The sequence below is a fragment of the Oncorhynchus mykiss genome, chromosome 19 (genome assembly GCF_057628025.1).
Source record: "Oncorhynchus mykiss isolate SJ-2025 chromosome 19, ASM5762802v1, whole genome shotgun sequence".
Lineage (NCBI taxonomy): Eukaryota > Metazoa > Chordata > Actinopteri > Salmoniformes > Salmonidae > Oncorhynchus > Oncorhynchus mykiss.
The window spans coordinates 41,061,437-41,089,176 of record NC_143040.1 but is presented as its reverse complement, the minus strand read 5'-3'; the positions used below and the strand labels follow the sequence as shown (position 1 = coordinate 41,089,176).

Genomic DNA, 27,740 nt, shown 5'->3' with positions numbered 1-27,740 from the left:
CCCCCTTATGTTTACCATCTATATAAATGATCTCCCACTTGCTTGCCCACAAGTTAACATGCAGATGTATGCAGACGATACAGTTCTGTATATACACTCAGAAAATAGACAACTAGCTGTTAACAAGTTAACTGAAGCTATGGCACATGTTTCTAAATGGATGACTAATTATTACTTGCATTTAAATATGACTATGTACTTCTCTAAGAAATCCAATGATTCTTCCCAACGAGCTGCTCTTGTTAATGGGAAGAATCTGAAAGTTGTGTCTAACTTCAGGTATCTTGATGTCATTTTGGACTCCAACTTGACATTTAAGAAACATGTGGTGGTTAAGACGGTTAAGTTTGGATTATCCAACTTTAGGTTTATAAGACCTTCCTCTGGAGGCCTCCAAACTATATAGGCATGCTATGATCTTCTGACATCTGAGATATTGCCTCACATGCTGGTCACAAGCAGGAGCTACTATTCTGAAACCAATTGAATCACTCTACAAACACTTAAGATGTTTGATAACAAACCAAACAGTTACCACCATTGTCATATAATTTACAAACATCATTTATTTAGTCTGGATAGCTGTAAGCAGTATGTAGATGCAAGCCTTGTCTTTAAGATCCTGCATGGTCTTGCCCCTCCACCCCTATACCAGAATATCATGCTCAAGGAAAGCCCCTCCAGGATAACAAGGGCAGTAACTAGAGGGGATTGGTGTCCCTTTTCCACACAGTAAAATGGGTCAATCTGCCTTCTCTGTTAGAGCTACAATATACTGGAATGCAATGCCCATGGACTTGAGAAGCTGCACTGATTATTGTATTTTTTCATTTAAATTGAAAACGTGGCTCAAATCTATCCAAACCTGTACACATGAGTTATCTGTGGTTTCTACAGTTGATGACAGTGTTGTTGTTGTTGTTAGAATAATATATTATTGGATGTAATGTATTTGTATTTTGTATTGTTTTTGTGAGTATTTGTATAGTGGCTGTGTAAAGGCCCTTACCTGCCTGGGGACTACGGGTGCAAATGAGCTTTTGGCTAACCCCGGCACATTTACATGGCTGTTGCATATCAATATTGTAATATTGATGTTGATTAATGTGCATTGTCCCCTATAAGTAAATAAATAATAGGTGCACTTGATTTACCTCTCTGGGGGTGTAGGCGGAGTTCTACCTTCAGACACATGAAATGGTTCAAAATGGGAACACTGCCTTCCCGGCACTAGGGCTGCTGAATCAAGTGCACCTATGCCAACAGCGCGAAACAAATATACAAAATAGGAACGTCGGGCTTTATCGTTATTTTAAAGTTTGGTGATAAACGTTGGTAACCACTGCTACAGACGTTTTTATATAAAAGACCCGGACCCCTTCAGGACTCGCCCTTGTCTCACAAACACTGCTCTTGCTCAGCCCCCGTTAAATCACAGACTAATTGTTGGTATCTACGGATGCAAAAGAAAGACTAATCTAATTGTACAGCACAGAAGTCCGTAGCACAAACACAGTTTCAAAGGGGTTAAAAGTCAACAGAGCTAGTGTTATTTACCAGAAAGCTAAGGTTATTTTGGCTGAGTTTACATAGGAAGCCCAATTCTGATATTTTTTCTACTAATTGGGATTTTGACCAATATAAATCTTTTTCAGAGCTACACTGATTGTGAGAAAATGAAGAGAAAAAAAACAGATCAGAATTGGGCTGCCTGTGTAAAAGCAGCCTTTGAGTCAACTGTGGAACCTGTTTTTCTGTGAAGCAGATAATTAGAATATACCAGTAAATAGTTTGGGGTTTGCAGTGCAGCCAACACACACCCATTAGATTCCATCTGAACATGGTTGTATAATACACTTGACAGTGACACTTCTTTCTTAAATGGTTCAAATTAGACTTTTATGGCAACAAATCATTAATCCTTTTTTTTCTTCTTTTTTTAACACAACCTATTTTGTCACTAGCAGGTACAAGTTATAAAGGTCATTACAGGGGTCTTCATTTTTGTCATGTGAAATATTGCTTATTGTCACAGTGGTAAATGCTTAATCTGCATTACCAGTCATTTCAAAATTAAGTTCTACAAGACCTGAATAAGAAAAATAAACTAACATCTTATGAAGTAAGGCAAAGATGTACAATTGAAGTCGGAAGTTTACATACACTTAGGTTGGAGTCAATAAAACTTGTTTTTCAACCACTCCACACATTTCTTGTTAACAAACTATGGTTTTGGCAAGTCGGTTAGGACATCTACTTTGTGCATGACACAAGTCATTTTTCCAACAATTGTTCAGACAGATTTTTTTCACTTATAATTCACTGTATAACAATTCCAGTGGGTCAGAAGTTTACATACATACACTAAGTTGACTGTGCCTTTAAACAGCTTGGAACATTCCAGAAAATTATGTCATGGCTTTAGAAGCTTCTGATAAATGATGTCAATTAGCCTGAGTCAATTGGAGGTGTACCTGTGGATGTATTTCAAGGCACGACATCATGGGAAAAATCAAAAAGAAATCAGCCAAGACCTCAGAAAAACAAATGTAGACCTCCACAAGTCTGGTTCATCCTTGGGAGCAATTTCCAAACGCCTGAAGGTACCACGTTCATCTGTACAAACAATAGTTTGCAAGCATAAACACCATGGGACCACACAGCCATCATACCGCTCAGGAAGGAGATGCGTTCTGTCTCCTAGAGATGAACGTACTTTGGTGCAAAAAGTGCAAATCAATCCCAGAACAACAGCAAAGGACCTTGTGAAGATGCTGGAGGAAACAGGTACAAAAGTATCTATATCCACAGTAAAACGAGTCATATATCGACATAACCTGAAAGGCCGCTCAGCAAGGAAGAAGCCACTGCTCCAAAACCGCCATAAAAAAAAAGCCAGACTACGGTTTGCAACTGCACATGGAGACAAAGACCGTACTTTTTGGAGAAATGTCCTCTGGTCTGATGAAACAAAAATAGAACAGTTGGGCCATAATGACCATCGTTATGTTTGGAGGAAAAAGGGGGAGGCTTGCAAGCCGAAGAACACCATCCCAACCGTTATGCACGGGGGTGGCAGCATCATGTTGTGGGGGTGATTTTCTGCAGGAGGGACTGGTCCACATCACAAAATAGATGGCATCATGAGGAAAGAAAATTACGTGGATATATTAAAGCAACATCTCAAGACATCAGTCAGGAAGTTAAAGCTTGGTCACAAATGGGTCTTCCAAATGGACAATGAGCCCAAGCATACTTCCAAAGGACAACAAAATCAAGGTATTGGAGTAGCCATCACAAAGCCCTGACCTCAATCCTATAGAAAATTGGTGGGCAGAACTGAAAAAGCATGTGCGAGCAAGGAGGCCTACAAACCTGACTCAGTTACACTATCAGGAGGAATGAGCCAAAATTATCCCAACTTACGAAACTTGTGGAAAGCTACCTGAAACGTTTGACCCAAGTTAATAAACTATTTAAAGGCAATGCTACCAAATACTAATTGAGTGTATGTACACTTCTGACCCACTGGGAAATGTGATGAAAGAAATAAAAGCTGAAAGAAATAAATCCTTCTCTCTACTATTATTCTGACATTTCACATTCTTAAAATAAAGTGGTGATCCTAACTAACCTAAGACGGGGAATTTTTACTAGGATTAAATGTCAGGAATTGTGAAAAACTGAGTTTAAATGTATTTGGCTAAGGTGTATGTGAACTTCAGACCACAACTGTATTGTGTCCTATCCTATCATTTAAGCCACCTATGTCACTGTTCGAATCACCTGTATAAAGACCCACAAAACACACCAATGAGGTTTTAGGCACCCACGTTACTATAAATAGTATAAATCTACCCTTCTGAGGAAAACAAATGCCACTAGTTCATCTCTCTCCCCAACATTGAACTGCTGCAGTCAAGTTTGTCCCCCCCACCACCACACACACACCTGGTAATTAAACAGCATTTGAAGTAAAACAAAGAAAGTGCCATGCCATCATTTAGTGAGAATAACTAAGGTCATGCCCCTTGTTTGGCATTCGTCAGTCTTCAAAACACAATCCTTACACAAACCATTTTGTTGTAATGCAGCAGGAAGGAAGGTTATGTCCCAAATGGCACCCTAGTCCCTATGAAGTGCACTACTTTTGACCAAGGCCCATAGGGCTCTGGTCAAACGTTGTGCACTATATAAGGCATAGGGTACCATTTGGGATGTAGTAAAGAAACATTAAGAACCGACAATATAAATGGGTACACAGGAAAGCAACAGAAGCTCCCGTCTCTCTTTAAATTGTCTTCTCACAACAACTGGGATGGAGCGTGCAGATGGCCGAGAGTTGTGAGAGAGACTACTCTTTGAATAACACCCGTTCCAAGCGACAGTCTTTCGCACTATAACCATTTTTACCAGAAAAATCACTGTTGTCAATGACAACATTCTCCTCCATAAGAAAGTGAGCGATACATTCCCCTTCCTCCCACAGGGATTCAGTCATGCAATTTAGTAAAAACAAATATCCCTTCTTGGTGGTAGTGGGACCAGGACTGCAGGCTGATTACAGGCCTAGGCCAGAACAGAACAGTCTCTGTGTGGTGGTCGGTGGCAGTGCTGCATAGCTCCAGCCAGTCCTGGGGTGCATTCATTAGACACCAAACGGACTGAAACACTACCTGAACTTGTTCAATAAAAAAACAAACTTGTTTTTATTCTACGTTGCAAAACGTTTTTCTAGTGTGCTCTAATATATACGACCCTGGCCAGTGAGTCCCCAGCCTCCCTCAGCGCTGGCCGGTGTAGGCCCGAAACCAGGAGGTGACGGATGCTGCTGCTGAGGAGATCATGCCCCCGGCCTGGCCCACGGGCTGGGACACCTGCATGGCCGTGCTCTGGGACAGGTCCATGGGTTGGGAGGGGATGTCACAGAAGCGCGGGCTGGGGACCGTTTCCCAGTCTGTCCCCAGGTCTGTCTCCTCATCCGTCACCATCTCATCTCCGCTTTCCTCTGCCGGGCCGGCCGCCTCCGGCTCAACAAACTCCATGGAGTCCTCCAGGTCAGCAGTCACCTCGTACGGACCCGTCCTGCACAGAAAGATAGTCAGGTGGTGTCCCAAATAGGATTCCATTTTTGACAAGGGATCTTCTTACCTGCCCAGGTTTTTGTTGTCAGGAGAGACAAGGAACATGATGTTCCTCAGGGTGTGGTGAGGGTGCAGCAACTCACTCTCAACATGCTGCACAGGAATACACGCAACTGGTTAGTGGCATGCATCTCCGGTGTGGGTTGATACATACAAGCTAGATCAATCATGTAACAAAGTGATTAACAGTAACAGGGCCTAGAACCCAGAAGAGAAAGCAGCAGCACAGTGGCAAGGAAAATATACCCCCAGAAGGAAGAAACTTCTAGACGAACCATGCTCTGTAGTACCTGTGAGAAGCAGAGGTGAAGGATGTTGGTGTTGAGCTTGGTGACAGCCCGGGTGAACCTGTACCTGCTCAGGCTGTCACCACAGAACTCACTGTTACACAACTTCTTGGGCAGATTGACATCCAGGATGTGAGAGAGGATGTTGATGAGCTGGGTAGCAAAACAGAGGGCTGCACTGATGGTGTGGGCTGGGTTGATGTGGTCCAACTCTGGAAATGGAAGCTCTTCATGAGAACAAGTAGCCTTGGCACAGTACAAGTCAATATTGCAGATTGGTAACCTCCAAGGACTAGATGTTCCTCTCAATCGGCTAGTCGTTTGTCTTTGTCACATCTCTAAAGACAGATCATTTGATTATGATGTCTTATTTTGGTAAGAGTGTGGAGCTAGAAAAGTATACTAAAACACATAGTAAAATGTATGCACACACTGTTCTGTCAGTCGCTTTGGATAAAAGCATCTACTAAATGGCATATATAATTATTACATACAACATATTTTGCTATAATGTCCTACCAGGCCCCTCGTTGGTGCTCTTCTCCTCCACCCAGCTGTAATAGGGGGAGCAGTCCCCGTTGCTGGGCAGCGTGACCCTGGGTCCAGTGATGCTAATAGAGGTCTCTCCATTCTGGTCATCCCAGACCCAGCGCCCTGACAGGTAGGTGGTGCGGCGGGCCTCAGCCAACTCACTCACTGTGCTGGAGGTCAGGACCAAGTCACACTCCGACAACACGTCTGCTGGGTCCCTGAGGGAAAGGAGCAAAGAGAGGGAGAGACTGTCATTACAGGAAGTGTGTCTCTATAACTAAGTCAAACAGCAGATGAGAGGTCCCTCAGCATGCACTTTCAGATTTGAATCAAGAATCAGCTGACCCACATCCTAAAAGAACAACCAATGTCTCAAATGGACAGAGAGCCTTGATATCGGTGCTGTCCGTGAAAACTAAAGCCCAGCTTCATAATGCTGGCCAGTCATGGATGGAGTAATACTTAATTCTTGGCTCTGGCCAATGCTGTATGACAGTGGTTCTCTAAGCTTTCCTCAAGGACCCCCGGCTGTTCCATATATTTGATCTAGTTGAAAGCCAGCACACGCGATTCAACTTGTTAACGTATCATCAAGCCCTTGTTTAGGTGAATCGGGTGAGTTAGTGTAAAACACACTTCAAATAAACTTGAAACCATGGCCATGCTTACCTGCTACCCTGTTTCTCCTCCTGTGTGGGGAAGATGTGAGCGGTGAGCTCCAGGATGTGTCCTCTGCGGACCTCAGCCAGGTGCTCCAGACGACCCTGCAGCTCCTTGCCCCTCTTCTCCAGCAGCTCTCCCAGCCGCAGGTTGTGTCTCTCTATCTTGTCCCTCTTCTCCTGATGGCGGCTGGCCCGACGCTGCAGCCTCTGGCTCTCCTCTTGGGAGCGAAGCAGCAGGTCCTTACCTGGGAGAAGAGGGAGAGGTAATAAGTTGATTGACTAATATGGGTCAAGTGGCAGCCTATTTCTTATACAGCGCACCACTTTTGACCAGGGCCCACAGGGCCTGCACTAAATAGGGAATAGGGTGCTATTTGGGATGCAAGCCAATGTCTTGCACCATTTCAGGTTTGCCTGTTGTCTTAGACAGACTGTAGAATAAATCAAGATGATTATTTTAATAATGTACAATATAATACAACAGTCAAATAGTGCATTGTCATTTACACTCACCTCCATATGTATTTTGACAGTGAAGCTACCATTTTAAATTTGAGATCAAATGTTTCATATGAGGTGGCAGTACAGAATGTCACCTTTTATTGGAGGGTATTTTCATACATATCTCTTTTATGGTTTAGAAATGGGGGTGAGTGTATACATTCACATGGAGGTGAGTATCACTGATTTGAATGGCTGTCAAGACCATGTAACTCACCACTTTTCACCTCTTCATTCCCACAACCAATAGCCTCCTTCAGCTGCTCTATTTTCATCTTGCATGACATGATCTTCCATTTCTGAATGAATGAAACAATACAAAATGCTAAGGGTAGATGGGAGTTGAAGAGAACAGGCAGGCTATTGCCGCATTTGAAAAACATACCTTGCGTAGGGCAGCGTAAATTTACGAGAATTTATATAAATATGGGAGGTCCTCTACTCATAATTCAACTTACCAGCTGATCTGCCTGGACTTTCTTGTCCATGGCTGTAATGACCCTGGAAGAAAGAGTATAGTGTAATATCAATATGGTTAATATAAACAATGGAAGGTAGGAATACAAATGCTTGAAAACTGCAAAGTATTATTTAGCATATTCATGATAACTGCAAATATTATACTGTACATGTGTTGGAAACGTTCTTTCTCCACCTTCAGCATTTTAAGTCTTTCCAATTTGTCAGTGTATCTGGGGAAAAAAATGTTACCATTAGAAAACCTACATTAAAAAACAATGGAGTGTTACTTTTTCTGACATCATAGTAGAATGATTCAATGCTGCATTCAAAACAACTGGGGGGGGGAATTAGCTCTGACTTAGCTCCGGGGGGGGGGGGGGGGGGGGGGGGGGGAATTAGCTCTGACTAAGAAAAATCGATTTGAACGGTCATCCAAATTTGAATTCCAACTCCAGAACTCGGGCCTCATTCTAGAGCTCCGACTTTCTGATCTGAATATCACTGACGTCATGATTTGACCTCGTATTTCTCCAACTTCCCAGTTGTTGTGAATGCGGCAAAAGTGCCAATTGCCCACTCCAGGCAGGTGTTGGCAAGAGTGTGGCCTAGCTTTTTATTTAACTAGGCAAGTAAGTTAAAGAACAAATTCTTATTTACAATGCTCCCTCCCAACTTCACACAAACAAGTTGAGATGTATTGTACTTAAAAATATATATTTTTTTTTAACAATGTAGCCATTTGATTAAGAAAAATACAAAAAGTATGTCAGTCACTGTGAAAGTAAAGTATTAAGACACTAGAAAGTTAGTTACTGTATGTACTGTGTTGAGTACGAGAAAGTTGGTGCTCAAATGACATGATTCAAAATAACATATTGTGTTGTGCAATCTAGGCCAATACTGTTCCGCAAACAGCCTTACTGGCTATAATTTAGGTTACACGCGTAAACAAGCTAGCTAGCTAACGTTTTGCTAAAGGTGTTGGTTGTAGCTAAACAATATAGCTAGCTAGCTAGCCAGTTTGTTTGATTGTTGGTAGCTATTAAATGCAATGTTAGCTGATAATGCATAGCCAACATTTAATAAAGCCTTTATTTAGAGCTGTGTTATGAAGTTAGCTGAATGTAAACACGCACCGTTCAGGGTTTCTACCGTCGAAGTATATAAAATCGCCTGCATGGATGCATCGGGCGCACGTCAGCCTGCGCCTGGCGGTGTTGCAGAGAGGACATCGCTCCACGGCGACATACAAACCCTCCGCATCGTCCACAGACTCCACCATTTGAGACCCAGGGGAACCTGTGGTGTTTGTGGCGTGTAGGAGGTGCGAGCGAAGCTGTGGCCGAGCCCCGGGCAGCGCTCCCAAAGTCCCTTCGCCAGAGCGGACTTCGCTTCGCAGTGAGGATGCCATGATGATGGAACTGCGGTTCAAGCGCTAGCTAAATTATAGCTCTTCTGGCTACTGGCATCGAGTCTGAGTTTTCACTACTTATTGTAAATGTTACGTATATATTTACCACCGCAATGCCGTCTTCATTTTCGGGAAATGTAGCTATGTTCAGTCATGGACTATATTGCTGCTGTTAGCTAGCCCGCAGCAAACTGCTGACTATTTTGCATGAGATGGTTTGTTTACTTACGTATGGTCACGTGGGCACATGGCTATAGATTTCCAACAGAACATCTACTGCATGATGTATAACATGCAAACTTCGTTTTTATTAGAAGGTCCTGTATTTCATTTCACAATTATAAAACTACGTTACAAGTTACCCATCTACACACTTATTTAACACTCCAGAAGTACAACACACAAAACTAAACAATTTAGGACGCATGTATTTTACACACATTTTTATTTATTTAACCTTTATTTAACCAGGCAAGTCAGTTAAGAACAAATTCTTATTTTCAATGACGGCCTAGGAACAATGGGTTAACTGCCTGTTCAGGGGCAGAACGACAGATTTGTACCTTGTCAGCTCGGGGGTTTGAACTCACAACCTTCCGGTTACTAGTCCAACGCTCTAACCACTAGGCTACCCTGCCGCCCCGAAGATGAAGATTAAGTGCGTCAAATGCTTTCATCGTCTTCACAAAAATCAGCGAAGGCACTTCATTGCTTTCTGAATCCCTTCAGAATGGGGTATATGTTCTCAAAGGCTTCATAGATTTCTCGACGTTCTTTAGCTCCTGAAAGAAAATGGAGAGTACGTCTGGCTGCATTTTGTTACGTGAACATTTATTTTCAAATGTGAAAAGCAAGCATGGTCATCATAGTACGGTATTGTATTAGACACATTCAGGTAGGTCCTCTCCCTGTTAGGGGTAACAATCTATACCCAGTACAGTAGGTGGCGGGCAATGTAGAAGAGCAACCCGGTGAGAAAGTGGCAGAAGCGGATGTTACGTTTGAATTAGATGTGTGGAGTGGAGATGAGGGATTACAGTGGCGAATGCAAAAGGAAACGAAAAGTAAAGTGGAATCTAGTAAATCCAAGCCTAGTTAGTTTTTGGTCAGAGTAAGGGTTTTGCATCGATGTTACCTAGGAGATCCGATTGAAGTCTCTACAAATTGTGAATGAGGTGGCATTGATGAGAGTAATGAAGCGGGTTTATTTTTTGTGAATATATGGAAGAGAAAGCGTGTGCTCTGTGCCTCATTAAAGATATCGGATTGGAATGTGTCGACTGTGGATCGTCGAAGCAGGGAGCCTAGCAAGGCTGTTATCGCTGGGATGGCACTAGAAGTAAAAGCAAAGGATATACAGTATGTGAAGAATTGGATCAAGTGGTTGGTGCACACAGCCTGATGGTGGATGGAGTGAGCATCCATTCTGTTTTATGAAGAGTCTCCCTTCTCACGTATATTTCTGTTGTATGAGAACCTTGGTGCCAAAACCCATGCAGTGTTATTTATAAATCGGGACCCCAGTCAAATTAATACACATGCCGTACAGTAGGTGGCGGCAAGACGCCAATAGGTGTAGTATGCCATAAAACCGTACAAGAATAGGCGTATTGAATACGCCCTGGGTCACATTCAGTAGCCAAACATTGAAGATAGAAATGCCATGAATAGAGCCGACATGATTTCATATGCCAGAGAGGCATTTGTTTTACGTAGCATTTCTATCGGAATGTTCTACAACAATGTCCTGCTAAACCCGCCCCAGTTGTCAACATACGTACCTGTCAGGACCACTTTTCCAGACACAAAGATCATTAACACAATACGTGGTTTCACCATGCGATAGATCAATCCAGGAAACAGTTCTGGCACATAACTAGAGGGCCAAAAGGCATCACAGTTAGTTACAGGAGAAAAGGTTGCTCAGGTCTGGGGTATATTTGAATATTCTGTGAAAACTGATTATAAAATACCCTATAGTATTCAAGCAACAAAATGGAAGAGTCACTGACTAAAGGATGACTGCCAATTGTTGTCTATAGAACAAAATGGTCTATATTCCTTTAAAAAAATTAAAAATAAAAACTCCCCCACATGGATTTAAATAAATGGACTACTGGTGTGTGGAATATGATGGTGGAAACTTTCCTGCCATGCTTGCACCAATACATTGCTTTTAAATGCACAAGAGGGCGTGAACAAGTGCACACTTATGGAGAAGGTTAGAAAGTCCTAACACAGCCAGTAAATGTACCTGCTGAACTGCTGATGATCCAGCAACAGACCCTCCAGTCGGATGGGGAAGCAGACATCACAGCTCCCCACCATGTTATGTATCTTGAAGTCTAGGAATTTGGCAGGAAAGCCCAGCTTCTGCACCACTCGAGCAAACTTGCGGGCAGCTAAGTGACACAGCTCCTCACTGTCAGAATAGAAAGCAAAAACAGCATAGTGGCATTGCTCAAGCAATGAGAGGTACATAACGAATGTTTAAATGTAGTAAAATTTAAAAAAGGATGGGGCCCTGGAAATAAGTGTGATACTGGTATTCAGTAGGGCACACTAATAAAACATCTAGCTACATAAACAAAGTGTGCTTTCATTGGAAAGTTCAATTCAACTCAGTTTCTAAACAGTTTCTTTCTACTGAACACAACCATGGTTCATGCTGTCCTTACGTCTCACCTCTTGGCTCCTGTGCAGACCATCTTTCCAGAGCTGAAGATGAGCGCTGTGGTCCTAGGCTCCAGTATTCTCATAATGACAGCATCAAAACGCTGAAACATGAGTACAATGCCCACATCACGATAATGGAAAACTAAAGATCTGATCATGACCAATTAAAATCATTCAGGAAAACATCCTTTGGAACAAGCTACACAATACTATATATAAAACTAAGCGTAAACTGGATATACTTGAATACCTTGGGGTTGTACTCCGCATTTCTGGCTTGTAGAGCAATGGACTTCAGGTCCAGTGGGCAGGCCAGATTCACTGTGGATACAATATTCCTGGGCATAAACAATAAAAAAGGGCTCACATGCAAGCACTGATCAATACAAGCAAGACATGTAGGGGCCAATCTGACATTGTACACTATTCCCTATTTAGTGCACCACTTTTGGCCAGAGCCAACAAAATTCCCTCTCTGTATAAAACACTCATTTCCCAGGATCGTCTTCATTAGTGAAAACCCTAGTATTAGCCAAACAAGTCACAACAGAAACCATTTAGATTGTTTGGAGTAGCCCTTGACTCATTTCCATTACACACGAGTCATTGGACAAAGCGTCTTATGTAGGAGTTCTGTTAAGAGCTGCGACATTCGGTTTGAACATTAAAAACACACCTCTTGCAGGTACAGTTTTGGAAGCAGAAGGACCTCGTCTTTCATGTCACCGAGAAATAATAAAGGTTAAATTGAGACACCTTTATAAGGTTAGGGATCCCACACAGCCATATTTACATGTTACAGCGCTTGTTTACAGAAAACATACTGAAGACAGAGTGGACTACCTGTGCTAATTATCTATCTGCAGCTCCAAACATCTGCGTGTAAAAGGAAGACAGATGCCACAAATGTGTTGTCACTGGAGAAACTGTCAGCTGCAACTGTTAAAACAGTGTTCATTTTTTCATTTGGGAAATTATTTTCTCATGTGATATGAAAGTAGAGGGATTTATGTTTCAAGAATGGTACCGCAATTGAGAATCGATTCACCTTCAGGATTGAGCATGGCTGTTTTTGCTTCCATAGCCAATTCACCCTTTAAAAAAACAACATGTAAGGGCTAAGAAGTAACGTTATGCTCCTTTATTACAATATTGGGCTAAGTTTGGAGTAAAATGTTGCAAAACCTTTTGCTAAGATGTGCCTTGGTTTCTCAAATGACTGCCTCTCCTGGTTCAACAACTACTTCTCTAATAGAGTTCAGTGTGTCAAACCGGAGGGCCTGTTGTCCAGGCCTCTGGCAATCTATGGGGGTGCCTCAGGGTTCCATTCTTGGACCGACTCTTCTCTGTATACAATCAATGATGTCGCTCTTGCTGCTGGTGAGTCTCTGATCCACCTCTACGCAGACGACACCATTCTGTATACTTCTGGCCCTTCTTTGGACACTGGTAAGAACCCTCCAGACAAGCTTAAATGCCATACAACTCTCCTTCCGTGGCCTCCAATTGCTCTTAAATACATGCTCTTCAACCGATCGCTGCCTGCACCTGCCCGCCGGTCCAACATCACTACTCTGGACGGTTGACTTAGAATATGTGGACAACTACAAATATCTAAGTGTCTGGTTAGACTAAACTCTCCTTCCAGACTCACATCAAACATCTCCAAGCCAAAGTTAAATCTAGATTTGGATTCCTATTTCACAACAAAGCATCCTTCACTCATGCTGCCAAACATACCCTTGTAAACCTGACCATCCTACCAATCCTCAACTTCGGCAATGTCATTTACAAAATAGCCTCCAATACCCTACTCAATAAATTGGATGCAGTCTATCACAGTGCCATCCATTGTCACCAAAGCCCCATATGCTAACCACCACTGCGACCTGTATGTCCTCATTGGCTGGCCCTCGCTTCATACTCGTCACCAAACCCACTGGCTCCAGGTCATCTACAAGACCCTGCTAGGTAAAGTCCCCCCTTATCTCAGCTCGCTGGTCAACATAGCAGCACCCACCTGTAGCACGCGCTCCAGCAGGTCTCTCTCTCTCTGGTCACGCCCAAAACAAATTATTCCTCTGGCCGCCTCTGCTTCCAGTTTTCTGCTGCCAATGACTGGAACGAACTACAAAAATCTCTGAAACAGGAAACACTTACCTCCCTCACTAGCTTTAAGCACCAGCTGTCAGAGCAGCGCAACAGATTACTGCACCTGTACATAGCCCATCTATAAATTACGCCCAAACAACTACCTCTCCCCCTACTGTATTTATTTAGCTCCTTTGTACACCATGATTTCTCCATACCTTGCACATTCTTCCACTGCAAATCTACCATTCCAGTGTTTTACTTGCTATGTTGTATTTACGTCGCCACCGTGGCCTTTTTTTGCCTTCACCTCATTTGCTCAAATTGTATATAGACTTATTTTTCTACTGTATTATTGACTATGTTTGTTTCACTCCATGTGTAACTGTGTTGCATGTGTCAAACTGCTTTGCTTTATCTTGGCCAGGTCGCAATTGTAAATGAGAACTTGTTCAACTTGCCTACCTGGTTAAATAAAGGTGAAATAAAAAAATAATGAATACAACCCAGGTTATTGTAACATTACGCACTGTAACATGGGGATGATTCCAGAACTCTCAGCCACTGGGGTCACGGGTGTCATGGGACAGAAGGTAGAGGCTCCCGGCATGGCCACCTTTTTAGGGTCAGTCTCAGCAGACTCCTCTTGCCTACAGGCATCGAAGACACCACTGTCTTGTGTCACGTTAGCATTAGAAGCATCATTTCCACTGGTCTCTTCCGGCAGGAAGCTGAGATCCAGATCTTTCCCGACGTCCTTCTCCGGTTGGCTCAAGGAGGAGAGGTAGGATGGGCCCTTCATTTCCAGACACAAGAAAAAGACAATGGAGAGTGGAATTACATGGATTTTTTTAAAACTATAGGCTTATTGAAGATTGAACACCTGCTGGTTGAAGTAATTTCAAAATGGTGAGGTTAATTTTGCTGAGTAATAAACTGTTTCACCCACCTCCAAAACACTACATTGACTGCTTTCATAATCCCCTTGACACTGACAATCAGTCCCACTGATACTTACTGATACATTTGCAATTGGGTCATCAAAATACTGTACATGTAGGGTACTTACTGGTACATTTGCAATTGGGTCATTCAATGCTGAATCTTCATCCATGATTGATCATTTAGAAACAAACAGGATTCACTTTTAAACACCACTGGGAGCCTTGGTGGTGTTCATTGATTGACAGACAGCTAAATTAAGTACAGGTGTGAATACTTTGTAGCAAACGCCTTTGCCCTGCAGGAGTACAATATGGTGTAATTGCAGACCACTATTTGGGGCGTTTCTTGATGTGGGATTGGTTAGTCCATTGATACCTGCCATTGGTCTGTTTTTGTGTTATGAGACTGCTGGTTTCTTGACGCAGATGATTTGTTAACATAGCAGGTTAGGAGAATAAGGTTAAGGTTAGGAAAAGGGTTAGGTAAAATACTACAGTTGTCAACAACTGTTGTCCAAAACACGAAAGAAACTGCCAGGGACCAATGGCGAGCATGAGATCAGGAAACGACGATATTAACAAACTATTCTAAAGTCTTCCACCAGAAGAGGGAGACAATTTGAGTCGAATTGATGCAATCGTCTTGTAGAAGAAGTAGACGACGCATGCGCGCGCAGAAGGTAAACAAATATGGAGACGCATGTGTACGTTTTTACTGTCCATTTTTTGGGGGACAAATATTGATATTACATGTTTTTCTATTAATAATCTTAATCGGGATGTATAGAAGGAGCCCCAAAATATGTCCATTTTAAAACTAAAATCGTTTAATGGCAATGTAATGGCAGAAAACAAAACGTTGGATGCAGTGAAAAGGTGTTTGAGAGACTTTCCTCTGGAGGCACGTGGTAAGTTAACAGCATTATCCTCTAAAAAAGGTTCAGTTTGAAATACTGTACGTTTGTAACCCACCTATTACATGCTTGGTGATGATCTTTATTCTTTTCAGAGCTATATCTCAATAAAACAGTGCCGTGTCTAGAGCAGCCCCTTTCCCCACTTGAGTTCTACCGGGAATGGATTGGTCCAAATAAACCCTGCGTCATCCGGAATGCTTTCGGTCATTGGCCAGCCTTGTCCAAATGGAATCCCTCCCATCTCCGGTACGTGTGTGTGCGCGCGCACTGAATGTACTAGAGTGTGCACTGGAGTACTATCATCTTCTTTTTACTCCAGGGAAGTGGTGGGTTCAAAGCTCATCAGTGTGGCCGTGACCCCAAATGGCTATGCAGACGCAGTTAACCGGGACCGCTTTGTCATGCCTGAGGAGCGGCTGATGACCTTCTCCTCTCTGCTGGATGTTGTGGAGGGGAAGGTGGAGAGCAGGGGAGTGTTCTACGTCCAGAAACAGTGTTCTAACCTGACCGAGGAGCTGCCAGAGCTGACTGGGGACGTGGAGACTCACATACCCTGGATGAGTGAAGCCCTCGGTGAGTTCCATACCAGGCATGTACATCATCTAGAATAAGGTTTTGTCTCACATGGCACCCTATTCCCTATATAGTTAATCACTTTAAAAAAAGGTTTGCTCTACATAGGAAATGACCTGCCGTTTTGGATGCAGCCTCTGTCTGTGTCTGAAATAAGGCTCTGATCATAGGTAGGTAAAGGCCTCAAATGAATAAGGTGTCATTTTGAGAGGAATAGTAACAAAAACAACTGTAGAACTATAGAATAGATGCCTAGAAATTAGATTTGATTAGCCAGTTAATAAAACTTACAGTGCATACATTTGTAAGAGCGTGACAGGGATATCACAAAGTCAGAGACTTATTTCCATTGTGGTCCCTATAACTTACAAAAAAGAAACAAACACAAAAGATGATCAAACATAGGAAGTGCATGGTGTCTAATCAGCATCAGATAGAAGTAGAGGCAGTTTGGAAAGACAGTCTCTGGTATGGCTTGAGTGGAGAAAGGGGAATTGACTTTCTCCCAGACCTTGACTAACAATCAGTCTGACAGACAGGCAAGAGCTCTTCTTCAGGTCTCCTTGCCATCTCTGACATTCATTGTAATTTCAGGCTTCAGTGCTTGCTTTTTTCTTTTCCCTAGGGAAGTTACCAGATGCAGTGAATTTCTGGTTAGGAGAAGCAGGCGCAGTCACGTCGAGTAAGTAGTGTTCTAGTGACGCCTACATTGAGATAGCAACACGTTGAGGGTCATTTGCATGTCTTTGATGCATAGAATGCATGTAAAGTTACAGAACGAAGGGCTCGATTCAATCAGATCCGCTTTAACCAACATCTGCATAGCGGCTGTTTTGGCAGTGTAGGAGGAGGAACTGCGTAATCCACAAGTGCCTCTAGGCATTATACCAAAAGCGAACATTGCCATTGGCTGCACGGAGTCACATTAACAGAAATCCCATGTAGCCTCGTTTTTAAGTTGAAACACTGGAATGTGAGATGTGATCTACACCTCCATTATGATGATAGAAACCCTCATTATTTAGTTTCGTGGTCTTTCTATTTGAGAGTAATTATGTCTCTACAGCCTACACTTTCTTGTGCTGAACTTCTAAAGTGAGTGGGACGGTGTGGCTTTGGGACAGTGATGCAAGAGCAGTGGCTCACCAATTTAACGGCTCCAACGCAGTTCCACCTCCGACACCACCAAAATATCCGCTATGTGGGTGTCTGCTATTGCCGGTCAAAGCTTGATCTGATTGAATCTCGGCCCAACTACTTTCCGGATTTTCCGAACTTGAAATCAGTGTATTTGTTTCGCAGTGCACAAGGACCACTATGAGAACCTGTACTGTGTCATCACTGGAGAGAAACACTTCATCCTTCTCCCGCCGTCTGACAGGCCCTTTATACCTTATGGTAAGACATTCAGTCTCAACTATATATATATATATTGTGTTAGACCAGGGGGTTGGGTCAAAACCTTTACACAGATCAGACACGGACAGAGTAGGATTAGTTTCAAAGGTGTTAATTAAAATAATAGTCCAAAAGAAAAGAACAGGACTCCCCAGAGACCCTCTCTGGGATACCGTCTTCTGGGCTCCGGGGTCTTGCTGTATCCTGTTGGGATAAAAAAAACTGACCTCCGTCCCCAACCATACAGGAGTTCTTTCCTCCCCCCAGTGTGCTGGCCTTCTGGCAGCTTTATGGGACTTGTACAGCTGGTGAGCAAACAGCCCTCGATTACTCACCAATCCCCAATCATCCCCAATTAGTCCTGGCCGGAGAGCCCGTTGAGATCTGGCACGTCCAGCAGATGGAGGCATCGCCTCGTGATGTATACTCTGTCTGTCACCAGGCCTCGACGAGTCTCCCCCTGGTGGCTGACCTGCTGTACGCCACAATATATGTATGTACAGTTGAAGTCAGAAGTTTACATACACTTCGGTTGGAGTCATTAAAACTTGTTTTTCAACTATGCCCCAAATTTCTTGTTAACAAAATATAGTTTTGGCAAGTCATTGTACAATATTAGACACTAAATTGTGTCCATGTCATGTTGTGCATCCTGTTATTTGTATGAAAAGCCCACTTTGTGGCCGTGTATGTATTTGTTCCTCAGAGCACTACCAGCCTGCAGTGTACAGACAGAGAGAGGATGGGGACTTCGACGTGGTTGATGTGGCAGATTCAGACAAGGTGGGTTTGAGTGAAGTGAGCCTATTCGATTATTTTGGATAGTAATCCACTGGCATTCGACAATCATGATGTCAAACACTTTTCCAGGCGTTGTGAGATCTGATGATCTGCGCAGTGAAACAGCAATTCCCTTTCTCTTCCCAGGTTCCTTGGATACCATTGGACCCGTTAAAGCCAGACCTGGAGCTTTACCCTGACTACAGTCTGGCACGCCCACTCCATGTTACTGTCAAGGCCGGAGAGATGCTCTACTTGCCCTCTCTCTGGTTCCATCATGTTCGCCAGTCTCACGGTTGCATTGCAGGTACTACAACTCATACTATACTATTACTTTAACTAGTATTGTAACTTGAATTAGTACTGTTACTTCAACTAGTTCTGAACTGACTGGTAGTACAACAATTAGTCCTGTTACTTTAATTAGTACTGTACTGGTACTACAACTAGTACTGTACGGTTACTTCAACTAGGACTGAACTGTTAGTACTACAATTAGTCCTTGCCGATTTTATATATCGATACTGTGACTCCCAAGTATCATTTGTAAAAAAATATATATATATATTTATACTTCGTTCGGAAAGTATTCAGACCCCTTCCCTTTTTCTACATTTTGTTACGTTACAGCCTTATTCTAAAATGGATTACACCTTTTTGTTTCTCATCAATCTACACACAATACCCCATAATGATAAAGCGAAAACAGAAAATGTTGCACATTTATAAAAAACAAATACATTATTTACTTAAGTATTCAGACCCTTTGCTGTGAGACTCAAAATTAAGGTGCATCCTGTTTCCACTGATAATCCTTGATGTTTCTACAACTTGATTGGAGTCAAACTTTGGTAAATTCAATTGATTGGACATTATTTGGAAAGGCAGAAATCTGTCTATATTAGGTCCCACAGTTGACAGTGCATGTCAGAGCAAAAACCAAGCCATGAGGTCGAAGGAATTGTCTGTAGAGCGCTGAGACAGGATTGTGTTGAGGCACATATCTGGGGAAGGTTACCAAAACAATTCTGCAGCATTAAATGTCCCCAAGAACACAGTGGCTTCCATCATTCTTAAATGGAAGAAGTTTGGAACCACCAAGACTCTTCCTAGAGCTGGCCGCCCGGCCAAACTGAGCAATCGGGGGAGAAGGGCCTTGGCCAGGGAAGTGACCAAGAACCCGATGGTCACTCTGACAGAGCTCCAGAGTTCTTCTGTGGAGTTTGGAGAACCTTCCAGAAGGACAACCATCTCTGCAGCACTCCACCAATCAGGCTTTTATGGTAGAGTGGCCAGACAGAAAACGATCCTCAGTAAAAGGCACATGCTCCAGAGCGCTCAGGACCTCAGACTGGGGCGAAGGTTCTCCTTCCGACAGGACAACGACCCTAAGCACACAGCCAAGAGCCAAGACAATGCAGGGGTGGCTTCGGGACAAGTCTCTTGAGTGGCCCGGACTTGAACCCAATCTCTGGAGAGACTTGAAAATAGATGTGCAGCAACGTTCCCCATCCAACCTGACAGAGCTTGAGATGATCAGCAGAGAAGAATTGGAGAAACTCCCCAAATACAGGTGTGCCAAGCTTGTAATCACATGAGGCTGTAATCACTGCCAATGGGGCTTCAACAAAGTACTGAGTAAAGGGTCTGAATACTTATGTAAATGTGTTATTTCACTTTTATTTATTTTTTATACATCGGCAAAAAAATTCTGGGGTATTGTATGTAGATGAGAAAAAACAAACAATTTCATACATTTTAGAATAAGGCTGTAACGTAATAAAATATGGAAAGTCAAGGGTATGAATGCTTTCCAAATGCACTGTATACATAATCGCAATACACATCGTATCGGCACCGAAGTATCGTGATATTGTACAGCTAGGCTCCTGACAATTCGCGGCCTTGCTACTGAGGTTCTGTTTACAAGGATCATGTATGTATCTTTAAACATATTTTTGTTTTCTTCCTCAGTGAATTTCTGGTATGATATGGAGTATGACATCAAATACAACTACTTCCAGCTGGTGGAGTCGCTGGCTGGAGCTGTGGGGCCGCTTTGACATTTAAATTCATCTGATATACCAGCAAATGTCTTCATGGTTGTGCCTCAAATGGCAACCTATTCCCTTTTATAGCGCACTACTTTTGACCAGGGCCCATAGGGCTCTAGTTAAAAGTAGTTCCGTATATAGGGAATAGGGTGCCATTAGGGATGTATTCTATGTAAATAAAGCGCTTAGTCTGAAAAAACTAGTTGAGTGTAATAAATATGTTTTTATTCTCCAGCAGAAAGAGAAGTACAGGGAGTGAATATAGTAAAAACACTAAACTGTGGTTGGTACAAAACAGAAAACAAAAGCTCATAAAATGTCTGAGAAGTGATCCTTCCTAAAAGAGGAACATTCTGGTCCATAATCTGTAGTTTAAGACAAGTAATCATCATAGAAAAGGTGGGGTTATTAAGAACGAGGGTCAGCTACAGGTTATACCAGCCAGTGAAAAAGAGCGGGATCGACTCATACAGTGGAAACAAGCCTAGGGTACGTTGAACCATGCAATCCTACTTAGGAATGAGCCAGTCGGTCAACCTCCACACCCTTCATGCATAAATACTGATGCATCCTGGCAGCAGATAGGTGCACCTGTACTACTATTCCATCAAACACAATCCTATGTATTAATGAAACCTCCAGTCTAGTTAAGGTCACAGTTCTGAATATTATCAGTCAGATGGGGAAATACTGAATAACTAATAAACAGCAGAATACACTTCATTATTATTCTATACCATTACTCATGTCATTTCTAGTCATGTACATACAATGCTTTTATCAAAACTAGAGAGAACAGAGTTCTAGGCATGGCATTTTGAGAGGCTGTAAGACCCTTTGGGTACCTGATAAGACTTTCTACCAATAAGTGTAAATTTATAACAAGTCTATCAATAACTCAGGAAATTAAACACTATTGTATGCACAGGTGATTAAAATATTGTTTCAGGGCACTAGTGTATTGAAAAGTATGTAAAACACAGCAAAGAATAATCCTGACCAGAGAAATTGTAGGAGGGAAGTGTTAGGGCTTTCTGTTTTAGTAGCAACTGGGCAGTGATGGAGGTTCAACAGCAGAGGGCAGTGTTGTGCTAGTCTGCATCCACAATCATCAGAACACAATTATTATTCTGTGAGCCTTTGACACAACAGTTACACCATTACACAGAGACCCAGGTTTAGTTTAGTAGTCTAAGCTATTACAAATACATTACATCCAGGTCGCAATTGTAAATGAGAACTTGTTCTCAACTTGCCTACCTGGTTAAATAAAGGTGAAATAAAATAAAATTAATGTGACCTATGACCATTTTGATAGGAATGAAAGTGCATTGTTATTGGGGTGGAAAAGTGCCAGGGACCAGGATGAAAACACCACAGCCAGACAAGAGCCAATAAATGTTGAGGAAGAGGTGTGGGGAAAAAAATGTTTTCTGCACGGTTTGTATCTGATGCAAGATCTGTTCTGATCTGATCTGATTTGATCTGGGTTCTTTACCTCTGGTAACCCAACCCTAACATGCTGGCCAGACCAGACACGTCGCATGCACGAGCGTTGCAAACGTAGAAATCCATGTTATTCAATTATTGCCCCACACTGCTCGCGCGCATCTGCGTTGCCAAGGGCTAAAATAGAAGTCATTCCTATTTCTGACGCAGATCGCGCTGCAAGTCCTGCCTTTCTCATCTCCTCATTGGTCGATAGAAGCAGGTACCCACGTGCCATCTCCTCATTGGTTATACCCACATGGGTGATTGAAAGACAAACTGTTTTGCTGTTTGTCATGGTAATACTAGGAAAGTTTAGATGCCAATCTCCATAGAAATTCAAAGATGAAAAAGCCTGGAAGGAGGAGAGATGACTAGAAACAATTTGGTTGACTGCTTTATTTATGGATTAACTGTCGGAGTAGAGGACTTTGTGCATTTCAGGTAAAATAACAACTCAATGTTTATTTCCCAGGACAAATTAGCTAGCAACAGCAAGCTAGCTAAATAGGACACATTAGCTAGCATGTGCAAGCTAGCTAGCTAAATTGCCATACATGTTTAATGCTTTTCGACCTGTCCCCAAATTAATGTAATTGGTTCAGTTTGTTTTGATATTTTAACCTGCGTGTTGTGATCACGTTTGGTGAGGGGGGGACAAAATAAATGTTTGCACGATGGCGCGCTCGCGCGCAGCCGGTTTGGCTTCAGAGATGCGATATCTGTATTCAGTCATCAGAAAATGCTTCTCCTCAGTGTCATTCGTTTCCCACAGCAGTAGCTCCATTTCAGTAGTCGCCTTTTGATTACAATTCAATCTTATTTTGGTATAACCCAACACATTTTAAACTATGAAAAACGCTGGTTTTGAATTAAGGCACCCATTTCCTTGAGACATTTTGTATTATTATTTGCACACCTTGAACATCAATTTGGAATACAAAAAATGTACTGGGAATACAATTCACATGTTTTATAAAACCATCCAGCATAGTTCATGAACGAGGAGACTCTCAGTTGATGCTGTATATTTTCAAGTCTTCTGTTTTTGCAATGTTGTTCCCCCACTGGTGACCTACAAAACAAACTACAACTCCATTTGTAACGTGGACCTTTTACAACATAATAAATACAACCACACATCACACACAGACAGGGCCTCTCAAAACACAATGTATCAAATCAAATCACCCACGAAAACATGATTATGTCTGACTAATCTGGCTTTTAAGACTTGGAAGGGTCCTGTGTTCCTCTAGTAGTGTGGAGGCTGCTATGGCCTGGTGTCGGTGGGAAAAAGCCCTGGTAGGGACAGGTACACCAACACAGACATTTCACATTGTAGTGACAACAGTTGTTAGTATTGTTTTAGAGCACTGGGGTCAGGAATGGCATTGAACAGCAACGCCCTCCGATTGTCCAAAAAGTGCAGCTTCTGCTACCCAAAACGACAGCCAGCATCAAGCTCCAACCGCTGGTATAGCACACGCCCCTGCAAGGCAGGTGGCCCGCCAGCCCCCCATATAGCATATGATCACGTCATAAGCCATGAATTATTTTATTTGAATGACAGACAATTAGCTTTAAAACTGAAACACTTTTTCTCAGCCTCATGGAAAATGTGTAGAATAACAGGACATTTGCTCAGGGATTCTTGACACTTGGGACAATCCTTGTCCGGCAGGGAAACTTTAATTTCATAGTTAAAAAAATAATATTTTGTTGCATTATTTGAGCTTAAAATGGACTTGTTTTGGGAATATATTATTAATTTCCATGTCGGCTGTATGCCTGGAAATGCCCTTGTCTTCAGCAAAGGAACCCAATTTAAAATTCTAAAAATAGGCAATTATGGATATTAATTGAAAAATGATCTTATGAAGTTTCTTGCAAAAGCCCTCTGACTTTAAAGCCTGTTTATCTCAAAACGGATTCCTTAAAGATGTGTCCGGAGATTGTCAACTCCGTCAGATTTGGCTAAAATCCTAAATGAATCAGGAATGAGCAGGGTCATCGATATCACAAGGACCCCTCATTCATGTCCTCAATACATGTATTGCAACAAGCCCCTTCATAGTCTGTAAAGCTGCGTTTTTATTGGAGATTTTCAAATGAATCATTTCCCATATTTTGTATTGAATGTTTGTGTTGAACTTTTGTTGTTTTGAGCATCGGTTGTCACAACTCCGTCACTGGTTTGTCAACTCCGTCACTGGTTTGTCAACTCCGTCACTGGTTTGTCAACTCCGTCACTGGTTTGTCAACTCCGTCACTGATGGTCCACCCCCTTAACATCGTTTTTGGTGTAAATATTCAGAACAAATATTGTCATCACCGCTCTGTAACATTTGCTTAAACATTTGAAGCATTTGATTTGCTAGACCTAAAAGATGTTTGCTTTCTAAATGTTTTATGTTCTAAATCTAGAAAAACATGTCACAATGCTAAAGAAATTTGTCCTGGAGCATTTAGTAGTGCTAAATATTTGGATTTAATTGATTTATTTAACCTTTATTTAAACTAGGCAAGTCAGTTAAGAACAAATTCTTATTTACAATGACGGTCTACCCCGGCCAAACCCTAACCCGGACGGCGCTGGGCCAATTGTGTGCCGCCCTATGGGACTCCCAATCACGGCCAGTTGTGATACAGCCTGGAATCAAACCAGGGTCTGTAGTGACGCCTCTAGCACTGAGATGCAGTTTGGAAGTTGCTTCTTTCTTTACATGTTGTGGTAGCTGGTACTTTGGTCTATCAAAATATAGATTTCAACTTTTGTTAATATTAAGACAAATATTTGTGGGAAAAAAGTTGAGATTGTCCCATTGTCCCGTCTTTCAAGAATCCCTGAGCTCTAAAACATCAACATTTTCTCTCAGCCTCATGGCAATATGTGTCAAATAGCATGAGATAAGCTATAAAACTGCACATTTTTCTTTCTGTGGGGACACCTTGCAAGAGGGGCCCGCAAAACTACGCTACGCCACTGGCTCCAACGCAGCAACTCTAGGGCATCCGGCATTTCGATAACAACAACTTCATTAAAACAAAGTAGCAGGGCACAATATTTGGCAGCAGGGGTAAACAAAACCAGTGGTCATGAGAGTGCAGGTGTCTGGTAGTTACTGTAGTTAGCACACAATATATTAGAGGGAGGAAGGGTGATGAATGACAGTCTGTAGTGCAGCTCAGCCACACTGGGAATGAATGCTGAGGCATTGATCATCCTGAGGAGTCTCCCTACAGTATCAGTATCTGTGGGCCATTGTGCTGAGTACAACCCTCCCAACCCCTCCTAGGCCTACAGAGATCTGACAGGGATAGAGGGGACCACCCAACCAGAGGGTGCATCAGAAAGAAAGAGAGAGAAGTGCTTAAAAAAAAAAAAACTTCTAAAAAATATGTACAGGCATCCTTCAGGAATATTTTAATCTGTTCAGTTTAAAAAGGTGTCGAGAAAAAAAAAGAAATAAAAAGAAGTACTGTAGTCTGCAGATATCCTTGCACAATGGCTTACGATCCTACATTTGCAAGAGGGTTGGTTGGTTCAGTCTTCAAGGAAGGGTGTGAAAGAAGAGGAGTATTTAGGAGAGCTGCTTGTTGTCCAGCCTCTTCTCCACGGCTTGAAGGAGGAGCTCAGAGTACTGCTCCAGCAGAGCCAGAGTCCTCTCCTCCCCTGAGGCTAATCTCCCCGTCCCTGGTTCTACTGGTCCTACGGGCCGGCAGCCCACTGTACACAGGGAGCCTCCTGCTGCAGGTCCTCCAGAGGGGGATGGGGGTGAGCTCTGGGGCAGGGAGCTCAGCTCGGCCCTCACCACCTCAAAGGCCTCAGACAGGACCTGGGCCATCTCATGGTGCTCCTGCCTGGAGTCTACAGGCACACTGTTCACCTGCAAGACACAGACATGACCAACATTACCACAAAAAAGAAGTGTATGGAAATGTTTTTAAAAATGAATGTAAACTTAACATAAAACAGACAGATAGTGGCCAATAAAATAGTAGCCAATGTAAACAAATATTTCTAGTGAACAGGATACTTATTGGGGGAGTGAGTGACTCACCATTCTGTAGAGCTGGGAGGCCTTCCTAAAGGTGTTCTGTAGATCGCTGGCCACCACCCTGCACGACTCCATACTGAGAGAACCGTCTAATAAAAAGCGAGTTATACATGGTCAGGCTGACGCCGCTGAAACTATCCTACTGCAAGTCTCATCATATGTGTCCGGCTAGACCACAAGAAACTAGTCAAGTCAAAAACAGAACAGCAAGACGGACAATAGCAGGGTTATTTCATTGGACAACCCATAGCTAGTATGTCAATACAAGGCTATGTTCTAGCTACTACACAAGGAAGGAAAGGACAGACAGGAGGACCACAGAGGGACCACAGAGGGAACGCTCTTCATGGAAATGGGGAAGTGAGAGAGATGGAGAGAAAAAGAAAGAGGGACATGAGAAAGAGAGCCATGCCTCACCCGTCAGGAGGAAATGATTAAGTGACGGAGGACAGGGTGAAGGTGCAGAGTATATGGGGGTGGAGACTGAGACGGTAGGCCACACGGCACCAGTAGTAAAAAAGTGCTTGGTGTTGGCCAGGGGCATGCCCAGACGCAGAGATGACAGGATGAAGGAGGGAGATCGCTGGAGCAAACCTGCACGGTCCTGGCCGGGACCTCCAGATGACAGCAGGTATACGGGACTGCCCTGTAGAGACACCTCCATCGCGGGACTCTTCTCCTGGGTCAGGCCCTGGCTCTCCTCCATCTTTGGCTGTTCTAGCCTGTTGTCTACCACGGGGGCCTCAGGACGCAGCTCCGTGGTGAGAAACCGCTGCTCTGCCTCAGGACTCCGAGCTGGGCTAGTCTCCACAGGAGCAGCTGGGGAGAGGGACAGTGCAGTGACTAGCTGGACTTTGTTGGTGAGCACTGGATGAGTCTGGCCCTGGTGAGGTAACAAGCTGACTGGAGATCTGGAAAAGAGGTCGTTGTCCCCTTTGACAGTCTTGGAGGAGGCGGCGGTCTTGGAGGTACTGTTGGGAGTGAAGGCTGCCAGGGAGGGCTTGTCTGGGAGGGGCTTGGAGATGTCCAGGTTGAGCTGGGGCCGGGTGCTGCACATCAGCTTAGCCTGCAGACTCTTGGTGGTTGGGCTGGGGTTGGAGTTGCTTGGAGAGCTAGTGATGAGGGTGGGGATAACTGCAGCCTGGGGCATGGCTAAACCCAACGCCAGAGGGGAGGAGGAGGATAAGGTGGAAGAGACAACGGCCACGGGGGTAGACGGTTTAGTACTAAGACTCTGGGAGCTCTGGGAGGAGCAGCTCCGGCTCTTGGTGGGAGCGTTTGACGTGTCAGAGCTGGACCCCCTGCGTGACTCTGTAGACTCAGACTCTTCCTCGGCCACGTTTAGGCTGTCTCCCATGGACATGGAGCGGGACATCTTGGCCATGGAGCTGGTGGTGGGGCTCATGTAGGAGCAGCGGGATTTGATGCTCCTGGGCGTGGGGGCAGTGCCGTGACTGCTACTGGTGATGTCCCGGGGTTGTGGGGAGGTGGGGCTGCAGAGGGGGGGCACGCTGGGCAGGGTGCGGCGTGGGGTTGTGGGGAGGGTCACTGGACGCTCGTTGGCCTGGGATTGATGAGACTGGGAGTGATGGGGCTGAGGGGCTACCTCCTTGGAGGGCCGAGACAGGCTCAGAGGCATTTCTACAGACAGAGAAGATAAATGATTAGCCTATGCAGGCCAGGGCAGTGTTAACAACATTTCTGTCTCTTATTAGACATTCAAGGAAGAGCTTGACCTTTTACACCATGCCTAGAATATA

The 27,740-nt window shown here is 43.4% G+C and overlaps 4 protein-coding genes across 11 annotated transcripts in view; 1 reads left to right on the top strand and 3 right to left on the bottom strand.

Moving 5' to 3' along the window:
* Positions 1–809: 809 nt before the first annotated feature.
* atg14 (autophagy related 14) lies at positions 810–9,314 on the bottom strand. Its single transcript, XM_036954650.2, has 9 exons — positions 8,724–9,314; positions 7,755–7,817; positions 7,584–7,626; positions 7,343–7,424; positions 6,632–6,869; positions 5,951–6,180; positions 5,435–5,643; positions 5,152–5,237; positions 810–5,085 (listed from the first exon to the last, which is right to left on the bottom strand). The coding sequence occupies exons 1-9, from the start codon at positions 8,996–8,998 to the stop codon at positions 4,785–4,787; spliced, it is 1,527 nt and encodes a 508-aa protein (XP_036810545.1). The 5' UTR covers positions 8,999–9,314; the 3' UTR covers positions 810–4,784.
* Positions 9,315–9,408: 94 nt separating this feature from the next.
* tbpl2 (TATA box binding protein like 2) lies at positions 9,409–15,031 on the bottom strand. The gene is made up of 7 exons (XM_021573929.3): positions 14,835–15,031; positions 14,296–14,561; positions 11,925–12,012; positions 11,684–11,775; positions 11,253–11,420; positions 10,780–10,874; positions 9,409–9,780 (listed from the first exon to the last, which is right to left on the bottom strand). The coding sequence occupies exons 1-7, from the start codon at positions 14,877–14,879 to the stop codon at positions 9,704–9,706; spliced, it is 831 nt and encodes a 276-aa protein (XP_021429604.2). The 5' UTR covers positions 14,880–15,031; the 3' UTR covers positions 9,409–9,703.
* Positions 15,032–15,354: 323 nt separating this feature from the next.
* On the top strand, positions 15,355–20,630 carry jmjd7 (jumonji domain containing 7). Its single transcript, XM_021573927.3, has 8 exons — positions 15,355–15,617; positions 15,719–15,872; positions 15,946–16,199; positions 16,825–16,881; positions 17,502–17,597; positions 18,304–18,380; positions 18,525–18,684; positions 20,352–20,630. The coding sequence occupies exons 1-8, from the start codon at positions 15,512–15,514 to the stop codon at positions 20,438–20,440; spliced, it is 993 nt and encodes a 330-aa protein (XP_021429602.3). The 5' UTR covers positions 15,355–15,511; the 3' UTR covers positions 20,441–20,630.
* A 4-nt stretch (positions 20,631–20,634) lies between these two features.
* mapkbp1 (mitogen-activated protein kinase binding protein 1) overlaps positions 20,635–27,740 on the bottom strand; it is a 77,183-nt gene continuing 70,077 nt past the window's right edge. For 4 of the 8 annotated variants that reach the window (XM_036953814.2, XM_090211011.1, XM_090211012.1 and 1 more), the window contains 3 exons: positions 26,398–27,621; positions 25,984–26,069; positions 20,635–25,809 (listed from right to left, as the gene is read on the bottom strand). In XM_036953814.2, coding sequence (XP_036809709.2) covers positions 25,504–25,809; positions 25,984–26,069; positions 26,398–27,621 — 1,616 coding nt within the window. In that variant the 3' untranslated portion in view covers positions 20,635–25,503. The remainder of the gene's footprint in view (positions 25,810–25,983; positions 26,070–26,397; positions 27,622–27,740) is intronic. The other 4 variants (XM_090211014.1, XM_090211015.1, XM_090211017.1 and 1 more) reach the window with 1 other exon arrangement.

Excerpts from the sequence above, each read along its gene's own strand:
- atg14 (XM_036954650.2), bottom strand. The coding sequence starts at position 8,998 with ATGGCATCCTCACTGCGAAGCGAAGTCCGCTCTGGCGAAGGGACTTTG. Across the intron at positions 7,627-7,754 it reads AAAGAACGTTTCCAACACAT|GGTCATTACAGCCATGGACA; the intron begins GTACAGTATAAT and ends TCTTTCTTCCAG. Across the intron at positions 6,181-6,631 it reads GAGGAGAAACAGGGTAGCAG|GGACCCAGCAGACGTGTTGT; the intron begins GTAAGCATGGCC and ends CCTTTCCCTCAG.
- tbpl2 (XM_021573929.3), bottom strand. The coding sequence starts at position 14,879 with ATGGATGAAGATTCAGCATTGAATGACCCAATTGCAAATGTACCA. Across the intron at positions 11,776-11,924 it reads ATGCGGAGTACAACCCCAAG|CGTTTTGATGCTGTCATTAT; the intron begins GTATTCAAGTAT and ends CTCATGTTTCAG. Across the intron at positions 9,781-10,779 it reads TGGAAAAGTGGTCCTGACAG|GAGCTAAAGAACGTCGAGAA; the intron begins GTACGTATGTTG and ends ATTTTCTTTCAG.
- jmjd7 (XM_021573927.3), top strand. The coding sequence starts at position 15,512 with ATGTCCATTTTAAAACTAAAATCGTTTAATGGCAATGTAATGGCAGAA. Across the intron at positions 15,618-15,718 it reads CTTTCCTCTGGAGGCACGTG|AGCTATATCTCAATAAAACA; the intron begins GTAAGTTAACAG and ends TATTCTTTTCAG. Across the intron at positions 18,685-20,351 it reads GTCTCACGGTTGCATTGCAG|TGAATTTCTGGTATGATATG; the intron begins GTACTACAACTC and ends TTTCTTCCTCAG.